General features: G+C 28.0%; 1 protein-coding gene across 1 annotated transcript; it reads right to left on the bottom strand.

Moving 5' to 3' along the window:
- Window positions 1-6193: 6193 nt before the first annotated feature.
- On the bottom strand, window positions 6194-12506 carry LOC112702598 (NAC domain-containing protein 86). The gene is made up of 7 exons (XM_025753701.3): window positions 12406-12506; window positions 11889-12134; window positions 10349-10629; window positions 9095-9502; window positions 7551-8036; window positions 7174-7258; window positions 6194-7018 (listed from the first exon to the last, which is right to left on the bottom strand). The coding sequence occupies exons 2-7, from the start codon at window positions 12043-12045 to the stop codon at window positions 6396-6398; spliced, it is 2040 nt and encodes a 679-aa protein (XP_025609486.1). The 5' UTR covers window positions 12046-12134; window positions 12406-12506; the 3' UTR covers window positions 6194-6395.
- Window positions 12507-13042: the final 536 nt, after the last annotated feature.

Raw genomic sequence — 13042 nt, 5'->3', positions numbered from 1 at the left:
GATCAATCTTTTTGGTTTGACAATTGGAGTATTGAGGGCCCAATTGCTCAAGATGTCCCTTTTGTACATATATCTGACTCTGATTTAACTATTAGAGACGTTTGGAAAGATGGTCAATGGAATCTCCATGATATTTTCTCTATCATTCCAGAAGATGTCAAACAGCGTTTGAATGCTTATAATCCGGATTTGAATGCTGGAGAGAGTTCGGGTTGGTCGTGGGGTGTGGCATCTTCTAGACTCTACTCAGCTAGGAGTGGGTACAGTTGGCTAGTCAAAAGAAAGTTTGACTGGAATGAGCATGATAATTGGTTGTGGGTATGGCGTCTACATATTCCTGAGAAGTATAAGTTCTTGATTTGGCTCAGTCTCCATAATGCTATTCCTACAGCAGAGTTTCGTTTGGGTCGTGGTTTAGCTTTATCTAGCACTTATCATCGGTGTCAGAATGGTTCTGAATCCATTCTTCATTGTCTTCGGGAGTGCCCTAGTGCCAAGGAGGTCTGGACCCTTTTAGGCCTGTATTCAGATAACTCGAATTTACATGATTGGCTCTACAGAGGTGCAAGGAGTGGAGATGCTTTTCTTTTCTTTTCGACTATCTGGTGGATTTGGAGAAGCAGGAATCATGACTTATTTAATATAGATGATTCATGGAGTGCTAGTAAAGTGGTGAGTTTGATTCGTAGTTCAGTAAGGGAGTTTCACACTATTTTTGCTATGCATCAATTATCTCTATCTCCTCCTTCACTTTGTTTGCATTGGGTTTCACCTCCAGTTCATTCTGTTAAATTGAATTGTGATGCTAGTTGGTTTGCTCCTTCTGGCTATGCTGGTTTTGGTTGTATTATTCGCAATCCTGATGGATGTTGGTTGAAAGGTTGCACTGGAAAAGTCGAAGTGTGCAGTGTTCTTTTTGCTGAATTGTATGCAATTTGGAGAGGTTTACTTCTTGCTTGGGAGAGTGGATTTCGTGAGGTTATTTGTGAAACAGACTGTTTAGAAGCTCTTTTCTTGGTAAACCAAAGAATACTTAGTAAGGATATTCCGAAATGGGATTTGGCAAAGCATATTCAAGAGGTTATGAATTGGAATTGGAGAGTCTCTATTCTTTTAATTCAGAGGACTGCAAATAGTGTTGCAGATTGTATGGCTAAAGCAGCTGCTTCTGTCGCGGACGTTCACTCGAATTGGAGCCAACCATGGAGTGAGCTTCAACATCTAATAGATTTAGATATGACCCTAGCCAATTAATTTGGTTTTGTCTCTTTTTTCTTTCTTTTCTATTTAGTCACAAAAAAAAGAGTAAAGTATCGTTTTTGTCCTTAACGTTTGGGGTAAATTTCAAAATTGTCCTTAACATTTCAATCGTCCTATTTAAATCCCTAATATTTTTTAAAACTGACTCAATGTTGTCCTGCTGTTAGGGATCCATTAATAGAATTGACGGCGAGACAAAATTGAGACGATTTTGAAACGTTAGGGACTTAAATAGGACGAAAATGTTGGGGACAAAAATGATACATAGAAATAAATTTTAATTTTATCCTTCAATAATATCAATTTTTTACTATACATAGTATTCAATTATTTTTTAATCATATCTAAGTAAATTACACTTAATCATATTAATTTTTTTATATAATTTTACTCTTAAAGATTTTTAGTTATCATGAAATATTTATAGAATGACTAGTATATAAACTTGCAAAAAAAATAATATGTATACAATAAAATATAAATTATACTTTTTGTCTCTAATGTATCAAAATAGAGTAAAATTATAAAAAAAATAATTTATTTAAAATGAAAGTAATGTGATTAAGTGTAATTTATTTAGATGTAATTAAAAAATAATTGAATACTATGTACAGTAAAAAATTAATATTATTGAAAGATAAAATTAAATTAAAATTTATTTTTATGTATCATTTTTGTCCCTAACATTTTCGTCCTATTTAAGTCCCTAACGTTTCAAAATCGTCTCAATTTTGTCCCGCTGTCAATTCTGTTACCAGATTCCTAACGGCAGGACAACATTGAGTCAATTTTGAAATGTTAGGGACTTAAATAGGACAATTAAAACGTTATGGACAACTTTAAAACTTATCCCAAACGTTAAGGATAAAAACTCAAAAAATAAAGAAAATAAATATGTTTTGGAAAAATCAATCCAATCTAACGCTTATTCTCTCTGCCTTTTTTTTTTTAAGTTCTGAACCATGATTTTTTATTTTTTATTTTATTTATGTAAAAAATCCCTAGCTCACGTTACGAAACAATATAACCAGAAACTCAGTGATACCGTTGTAAGCAAAATAAAACTCACGTTACTAAATAATATAACGTAAACTCAATGTTACCATTATAATTATAATTAAAATAAATTGTAATAAAAGAAAGAAACTGTGTATAAATCATCCATCAATGGTGAGCAACTAGTGTTGCAGTCTAATTCAGTTGAAATATGTATATATACTATAGAAGAACAGATCATAAACCTATATATAACCACAACTATACTCCAACAAAATAGAATGGTTAGCAAAATCAATAGCAAGTGTGACTCAATTATTTCATTATTTACCTGGAAAAAAATCACTATGTTTATAAATTTATGGAAAGAAATTAAAACATACAATAAGGTTCAAGGGAGTTAGATTTCAATAAAATAAAAAAGGAACTAGCTAGATACATTAATTACATTGGGAGTTGGAAGGAGGCTTCTCTATCTTTCTATGATTCTCCGATGATCAATCACTATGCCTTGAGGTATCAGGTGAATATATATATTTAATTTAAATTATTTTAAGTTTGATTGAATCTGCTATTTGATTTTAAAAATAAAATATATATTAAGATTTTAATAATAAAATATATAAGTAAAATTTTAAATTTAATAGCAAAATAATATTATTTATTTATTGTATTAAATATTAGGATTGGATTTGATCTATTTTAAAAAGTAGAACAAATTATTTATAAAATATAATATTTAATCAAATTTAAATCAGATTTTTTAGGAACAAAACCTCTCACAAAGAAAGCGGACAATGGCCTAATATCAAATTTTTTTTATAAATTATATATAAATTTTAATTTAGTCTTTTTTAAAATATATATTTTATTCTCATTTATATTATAAAATTAAATTTTGATCTCTTCCTAAAATTAAGCCTAGCTATGCCCCTGAAACTCTTGATATCACACAATTATTAAGGAGAGAATTAAGTAAGTGAAAGAGCAACAAAAGATAATAATTATAAACTTCACAATAATATTATCAATAAAATTTTCATTAACATGCTTTATTTTCAATAATCATAATCATTTTTGTAATACATGAGACCCTTAGCTCATTAAAGACGGATGTCATCATCAGATAAGTGTATAAGATATCTTTCTAGTTAGGAATATAGATTTTACATTGTATTTGAGATTGTCCAAAAATTCAACTTGTATGACATAAGTTGGATATTTTTTGTCATCCTTTAGATTTGAAGAACTGGTTCTTGTATCGTAGCAAAGAACATCCGTTCAAATTTTTCGGGACTTTGGTGGATATGACGAGTAAGGAATAATAACATTTTTAATCTTTATGAAACTTGGCTTTCGAAAAAAGTGATTTGTCTGGTATTAACTTTAGAAAAAGAACCTAGGAATATTTTTGAATTACTACGAGTGTCCCTTCCCTCTACTCTAAATGGTTTTTGGAATCCCCCAATTGGTACTTTTAAGATTAATTGTGATGCTAGTTATCTTGATTTGGGTAATAGTGTTGGTTTTGCTTGTGTTATTAGAGATTGTAATGGGAGTTAGTAAATGAGGTATTTGGGAATGATTGAGAGGAATAGTATTCTTCAAGAGGAATTGTTTGCTATTTGGAGAGAATATCTCTTAGCTTGGGATGTGAGTCAACGAGATGCTATTTGTGAGACAGATTGTGTGGAAACATTTAATCTTGTTACTAATCACCAAGATGGTTTTAAGTTTATTGATCGATTGGTGCTCAAAATAAGAGATATCATGCATTGAAATTGACGTATTAACTTTTGTTTGATTATGAGAGATACAAATACGGTAGTAGATATTATGACAAAAATAGCGATGAAATTACAACTTTTTCATGTAGAGCTTCCTTCACCTTAAAAGAAGTTTAAGAATAATCTTAAACGAAACTGTTGCTATAATTTCTTTATTTTGTTGTTTTATTTTTTTTATTTAGTTTATTTCAGTAAGAAAAAAAACAGCTTCACATGGCACTCATAATGGCTGATCTGTACCTCTAAGCAATTCCAAAGGACACTTCATTTCAGAATTTTGAAAACTAAGCCAAATTCTATGAGCAACTTGGTCGTCTGTCTCCAAATGTTGTGAAACAATGTAATCTTTTCGTCTTATATCTTATTAGCACCTAAGTCTGCTTTTATTTTTAGAGACATGACAGAATATGACACTGAAATGGAGACAATAAGACGAAGACACTAAAAATTATTCTTTGTGTATTCTGTTTGAATACGATGGACAAGACATTAATGTAATGTTTAGTCTAATATTATGTTTAAATATACATGGATAAGACTAAAATATTATATAAAATGATTAAATTAGTCCTGTAATTCCAAATTTTCTACATCAAATACAAATTAATTTAATAAAAAATAGAGTATATAGAAGTACAGATAGAACTTGAAAAAAATATTTGAAGAAGCAAAAAATTTTAATAAAAAATATATTAATATTTATATTAAAATAAAATTTATAAATATAATTATTTTATTTTTAAATTTATTATTAATATGTAGGAATACATATGGTTAAGATTAACAAAAAAAATCTGAGTTTGATTAATAGAAAGTTTTGTTTAGGTTAATAAGCGAAATTAATTTTAAATAAAAAATTAGTTTAAAAAATCCATTTTTACATGAAAAAAAAGTTTTTTCACATAAAAATCTATTTTATTTAAAAATTAATTTTTTATCAAAAAACTGATTTTTTTTAAATTATATAAAATTAATTACAATTTATAAATTATTTTTTAGCATTTTAAAAGATCAATTTTATTTTCGATAATATTTATCTTTCAAAAGTTTTAAGATTAATTATTTTTGTTATTATTTTTATTACAAATCAAATAATATAATACAAGGTTAAAATGGTATTGAAGTAAAAACGATAAAAAAAATTATCTATCCCAATAAAAGTTTTTCGGTTCCGCTACGTTACCAACAACATATTTGTCAACTTTTGCCAACTCTTATTTATAATTGTGTTTTATGGAAGTGTGTTCGTGGATGTGTCTAATAAAAATGTCTTTTTTATAACTGTATTTAATAGAAGTGTTTTTATAGATATATTTTCTAGATGTGTCTCTCTATATATGTATTTAAAATATATTAATTATTAGACACATCACACATCTACGAACACACTTCCATGAAACACAAATATAAATAAAAGTTGGCAGAAGTTGGCAGATAATATGTTGGTACCCTATACTTTTCCAAAGTTTTTACAGAAAGGAGAAAGTACCTGAAAAAGAAAAAAATAGAGAAAGAGTAGGAAGAAGAAAGTACCTTTTGTGAAAATAACGCAATAGAAAAAATAAGAAGAGGTAATAGTAGAATAATAAAAAATATCCATGGACAAAAAGGAAAACGAAAAATTTATAAAAAAGTCCGTGTTCACTCTTCAAATTCCGTGTTCATTATTGTCCTTCGCAAAAGAGTGGACACAAAAGTATAAAAAAAACTGTCTCGGAGACAATATGTCCAGTGTCCATGTCTCTGTTTTCAAACACTTTTAAACAAGTGTTGTCCATGTCTCTGTGTCCTGCCTTCGAAAACAAACGCTATCTAATAGAATTTATTTGCTTAGAAGGTTAAGCCACTACAACAAAAAAAAGGGTTAAAATCGCCCCTAAAATTAATGCCATTTTAATCTTAATTTTTTGTAGTGAGTTAGTGTGCTAGCCGTTAAGTATTTTATTGTCATTTTTGAAATAGTAAAGAATTGACACGAGACACTATTGTATTAATTAGAGATCAATTAATCACATTAGATTATATTTTATAGTCAGTGATTTCTTTGTCTTTTGTGATAATGATAGATCGAGTTAGATATTCAATCCATAACCTACTACAATACAACAAACTAATAACACGAATGGCTGAGAGGAAGTAAAATCAGAAAATTCAAGGATGACTAACGAGAGAATATTACAATTATCTATAATATTAATCAAACAACATATGTCAAAGTAAAATTATAATAAGTATATGGATACATCAGCCTCCTACTTAATTTAATTAGGAAAAAGCCCAAACTTAATTTGAGCCATGTCAAGAGAATTCCATAAGGTAGAGACAAAAATAAACGAAACTAGGAGGAATAAATCAAGGGTTAACTATAACATGGTTAGCCCACATGGTACAAAGAGCCAAAGATATTGTGAGAAAAATCCCTATTTTCTTCAAAATTGCACCAAAGCCCTTCTCACTACTCTTGAAACCAACAAACCAAACCTTATTATTATTGTTGTTCCATTTCATGATCTTAGATGATGATTGTGATGATCTCTTTCTCTTCACCAATTCCACTTCTTCCTTCAAATAATCACAATGCATGAATAGAAGTTCAAAGATGAGCACAAACGCAGTTGCTATTGTCTTGAAAAGAAAATCCCCGAAATACCCTTGATTCCTCTCCATTATCATCATCAATGTCTCTTCTTCATTGCTTGTTATCACTGGATTGAGGAGGTGAACCTGGACGGTTTGTGAAGGAACTATTTGGTGGAAGAATGTGTCGGCGACGCGGCGAGTTGAAACAAACATTGATCCATGGCTGACCCTTATTTCCTCAATGACTTCAAAGCTTGGAGAACTTGAGTAATCATCATTATCCATGTTGTTATGATCATCATCTAGAAAGTTCTCGCTGTTGTTGTTATTAGGGTTGAACCCTAATGAGAAATCATTGATCAATAGTTCCTTGTTGCTATGGTGTTGCTCAGATTCTGCTCCAACAAGTAAATGCTAATTATTATAGGTTATTTCAAAAACAAGAAAAGAATACAAGCTTATACTTAACATAATCATTATAAATTTATAATTCTACTAAAATAAATAAATAAATAAATAAATAAAAGTAACATAGATAGGAATTTGATACCTTGCACCTCATTTTCTTCTTTATTATTTGTCTGGAAGCTTGATATATCCTCTATTGGAACAATCTTTTGCTCTTCCGTGAAGTTCTGTCCATTTTTGAAAACAAATGAAATATTCCTTTTATATCGGTATATATCAAATCTATGTATTTAAACTTACAATGTATAAATATGTCAGAAAATGTAAATTATATTTAAATGCATTGATAAAACAAAACATATTAAAACACATGTACGAGTGACATATAAATAAAAAAGGACAAAAAAAAGAAAAGAAAAATAATTGACTATTTCAACAGGCTATAATATATTTATGTGGAAACTTAAAATAATGTAACTTGAAAAATATAATAAAGTTAGTACTAGTATTATATGATACCTTTTCTAAATCTTTTGTAGACATTCCAACCCATCTTAAATTCTCTACCATCCTCTCTCCCTTAAATTCTTCATCCAAATATCCAATATCAATGGATCTTGAAGTGTTTGGATCTTCCCAATTTCTATCAACATATCTCATGTTGTTAATGTCATTCAAATTATTATTATTGTAGTTAGTGCTACCAACCATGAAAGTGAAATCATCTCCATGAGTTGCACAATTTTCATGGTTGCCACCACCATCACCACCCCATGATGATGAGTAGCTGGAGTGGTTTATCAACTCCTGGGAAGCATGAGCAACCGAAAGAATTTCCTGCAAGATATCGGTTTCGTTTCGGGTTCCGTGCACGGTGGATCCGGCACCCGAGGCTAATTCTGTCATTTTCAGCTCCGAGGTTCCAACATGAGGGAAGTCCTCTACCTCCAATGGAGGCATGGTGAACCTATGTTGCATCCTTGCACACTCTAGTGCTATATCCACCTGCAAAATTATTCATGTTTAATTAATATATAATATAGCATAAATGTAATTTTATATGAATATTATAAAAGATTCTCAAGTATTTTTAATAGCTAATAATTAAGAAGCAATGCCTCTTTATTTTTCGGAAAAAGAGATTATTAATGTTATAACATCTATGTTATTTATACTAAATATACATAAAAAATTAATCACAAATCAGATATTCGTATTGAATATATATTAAAATATAAAATATATATTAAAAATAAATTAAAATTAAACACATGTATTTATATATAAATAATATATTATGACATTTAGTACCTTATTTTTTATGTATATAACATTTAATATAAGCAGTTATATTCATTTCAAATATCATAAACTAGAATCTAACTCTAACACTTTTTAATGATGGTGCTAAAAAGATATGTCAAAATAAATATAAATTTCGCTAGGTAACTAATAGAAATTTAGCTAACAACAAACTAATAAGTATTTTTGAATTGCACTCTATACTAATTAATTATTATTAATTAATGATTATTTAAATTTTATTTTTTAAAAAATACAAAATTAATGATTATTAATTATAGTCGTTAAAAGTTGGCTAATTAAAAATTATTTACCTATATACTAATAAGAGTAAAACTAGGGAACCAAAAGCATATCAGCCAAAACCCAGCCAAATATCTTTGGATGAATTCAAAATTTTTACGAGTTAATATATATGGATGTTTCTTCTACTAAGTATCAGAATGTTTCTTTTTCATATTAAATGGATGTTCTTTTATATATTTTTCGAATTTGTGATTGTTGGAGGTGGATAGGTTAATGTGAGAGAAAAAAGGAAAGTTTTTATAAGTTTTAATTATGTTTACTTAATCAATTTAAATTTTTTTAAAATTTGAATTTAAAAAATTTAAAATTAATTAATTATTAATATAAATTAATGTAGTTTTGTTTAGTTTTTGGCTGATAAGCTTTTGGTTCCTTATACTTCTTCTACTAATAAATATTCTATGAATTGATGAAATGTATGAAATATTTGTACAATAATGAAATTTTTGTGTTACCTTGGATGGAGGGTATGTTATAGATCCATAACTATTAGCAAATGATGAGGAGGAAGTTGGAAAGCTGAACAATGGATCTTCTGAAATAAATTGTGACCATTTTCCATTATTATCCCTACTATTGAAAGAAGCATCACTATTATTATTGTTCATCACCATGTTGTTGAGGGGTAGTGTGGAAGTAGTATCAATGGGAACCAAATAATTAGAGCTATTATCCAAATCTTCACCCCTTCCTTCAGAATATAACTCCATACTTGACGATTGATCACTTGTAATTGGCAAAGCATGGCTGCTATTATTGTGATTATTAGCATTAACATAGTGATGGTGATGATGATGTTCCTCATCAACTTTAGGGGTTATAACTGCACTCTTCTTGAACACACGACAAAGTGCATATGCATCCTGAAATTACAGCCCAACACATGTTAATTAAACTCCAAAAACTCACTTTTGGATTCAGTATGATTTATTTAATTAATAATTTGCATTTTTATCAGTTAGGATACATGTTAAAATGTGTTTAATTTTAATACATTCATAATATAAAATATTTTATAAAATTACTTAATTTAATCACATATTTTTTTGTAAGAGATATAATTATCTATCTATTCTTTTTATTAATTTAATTTTTTTAAAAAAATAATATTATGATATATGGTATTAAAGTGTCAATAATAAAAAAATTTAGAATTTTATCTTTACTTAAAAAGAATAACATAAGACAAATAAAAAAAGAAAACATATTTAAAAATTTTACGCAAATCAAAAGAGTTTTTTTGCGTAAAAATTTGTGTAAAAAATATAATTATTCATATATTTTTTTTGTCAATTTAAATTTTTAGAAAAAATAATATCATAATATTTTGAGTGATTATTTACATTACTAATATAAAAGACAGTTATTTTAATTGATGTAACGTTATATAATTTTATATACGTATAAAATTGCTATGCATCAAAAAAATTTTTTAATATGAAATAAAATGAATAAAAAATATCAATTTTTTTAAATTGTATGTTTCTCCAGATAAAAAGAGACGTTTATCAAACGTGTAGAAACTGAAAAGGAAGCCAATGAGTTATAGCTCAAATGACATGGTCTTTAAATCACAAAAAAAATGACATAGTCTTTTTATACTCAATTAAAAAATTGTGAGTTTGAGTCTAAAAACTGAAAAGGAGAATCTATAGTAATTAGTAACATATATATATATAGGAACAAAAGAGTGAGATAGTAGTGAGAACCTGCAAGCCAGAAGAAGCATTTTCACATTCTCTATCATCAAGACGATATTCATGCATAACCCAATCAGTGCGAGAGCCATGAGGTGCCCTTCCACGATAGTAAACTAGGGTTTTCTTCATACCCACAGCACGACATTGTGAATTTACTTTTCTGTCCTTCCCTGTCGCCTTCCAATACCCAGATTTTGTTGCACGGTTCGTTCTTGACCCATTTGGATACTTCCTATCTCGAGGACTAAAGAAATACCACTCCAAATCCTTCCCCGGTAACAATGACTTCCCTATAATCATAATCATAATAGTAATTCAAAAAACAGCAAAAAAAGAAAAAAATATTGTATATTTATTGTAGACATACGTTATTGTAACACTTTTCCTTTTCTTTTCTTTTTTATTATTTTATTTTATGCTTTTTGACTTGGGAATCTGACTATTGTCTCATTTACTAATCTTGACGTTCACAATAGGAACCATAAAGTTTATGGGACCATCCTCTCTAGAAATCATACACATAAGTACAATCCTTTCCATTCTATATAAAAGATTAACCTAAATCACATAAGATATTTGATGCTAAAGTAGTAGGAAAAATATACTTGACCAAGAAAGCAAGTATGTGTTTCAACATCACTCAATAAAGATCATCAGCAACAAATCATCACGTCTAAAGAAGTGGGCATCCTCCACTTTTTTTTTCTTTTCTTTTTTCTTTCTTTCAAGATACTTTTATTATTGGGTCCTATGTGTTATTAATATCTGTAAAAAATATATGTTTTGTGCACATAAAAAATAAATAATTAAATTAATCATAATATATTTTTATATAAATATATACGATACTTAATTTATTTTTAATATATTGTTTATAAAAAAAATGATTTGATAACTGAATTTTGATGTATAGATAACATAAATATTTATAAAAACATCTGTAAATAAGGATTTACAAATAACTGCACCAAGAAATAGCTTACCAAGTAACCAAAGAATATATATATATATATATATATATATATATATATATGATTTCTAGACTAGTTTCAAGACATTTATTTTGTATATGCAATCTAATAAGGAGTTCTAGGTGTACGTATCTATAAAAAAAATATGAATTTCAAATAACTTATTATATGCAACCTTTTGAAAATTTTTGCCCTTTATTCCATTGCAAAGTGAAAAATACTAAAAAAGAAAATTATATACATAATTGACTGTCTAATTAATTGTTGTACTCTAATCATTTATTAAACAAAATATATTATTTACACATTAAAATTAATATATTTATGTATAATTATATGTATAGTTTAATTTATTTTTAATATATATTTTATATTAATAACTAATTTTAATAAATAATTTTAGTGTATACATGTTATTAAATCATATGTATAATGTAGAAGAATTTTGAAATAATTATCAGATAGAACAAATATTTGATATTGATGCAATAAATATGATTGATAATATTTAATTTGTTTTATAATAATTAAAAAAATTATTGTATTAAATGTTTTTTTGTGTGTGTGAGTTGTATTACCTGGCAAGTCCCATGGTTCACACTTGTAGAGATCAACTTCAGCAATGATCTCCAACTCAATCTTACGGCCATTGATCTTCCTTTTGAGGTAATAAGCAACAAGTTCTTCATCAGTTGGATGGAACCTGAAACCTGGGGGTAATGAAACTGGTGCCATATGTTCTCTCTATATATAATTTGAATCCGAATGACCTAATTAGCTTTGGACCTCCTTCTTCCTCTTATAAACAAAAGTACAAAGTATAACTGAAAAAACAAACAGATTTCACAAAGCTTCAGTTCCAACTTCCAAGTGATAATCATCAACAAAATAATAGTACTATGAATACAAAAACGAAACCCTAGCATGCATACAAAATCATGCATCCTACAAGAACCATATATATATATATATATATATATAGTATTATTAGCAAATTAAAATCAAAACAAACATAAGCTTTGTGTATGACAAGCATATATTATATAGTTATAATTAATAGAGATAATAATAATTGAGGACAAAATAGAGAGAGACCTCAATTGGGGAAGAAGAAGATCCAAAGGTAGAAAGTGTGGGAGAGGCTAAGGAGAGAATAGATGAAAGAGCAAAAGAGGAGAGGGGGGTTGGAATGTGGGGTTTGCTTGGGGTTTTGATAAAGAGGACAAAAAGAGAAGAGAGAGAATATTGAGGGGCAAAATTTAAAAATAAAAAAATAAATAAAGCTAACATTGTTGTGCTACAGTCTCACACCTCTTTCTTTTTCTTTTCTCTTTTAAGTACTTTTTTACATTTTTTTTTTGGATCAAATGGATGGATTCCTATTATCTTTGCCATCAAGATTGAATATGAAATTAATTAATATTATAATGTTTATTATTATTATTATTATATATGTTCCAAGCCATTGATCCTATGCTTCTTGTTTAATTTGTTCTTTCTTGGATTCTGGGCCTATCCATGTGGCAAGCCCCTATTCTTTGGAAGAAGAAGAACATTAACGTGACCAATCTGAAGGATACCAACTTTGGCGGCTGTTCTTAACTGAACAAACGGTCCTTTCACATTTCTTTTATTGTCATCATTCATTCTTTTAGCTTTAATTATCTTCTTTGAAGCAATGAATGATTTGTGAATGAATAAGTATAAAAAATTAATTTTTAACTAATTAATA

This window comes from Arachis hypogaea, chromosome 7, assembly GCF_003086295.3.
Source record: "Arachis hypogaea cultivar Tifrunner chromosome 7, arahy.Tifrunner.gnm2.J5K5, whole genome shotgun sequence".
Lineage (NCBI taxonomy): Eukaryota > Viridiplantae > Streptophyta > Magnoliopsida > Fabales > Fabaceae > Arachis > Arachis hypogaea.
This window is presented reverse-complemented; position numbering and strand designations above follow the sequence as displayed.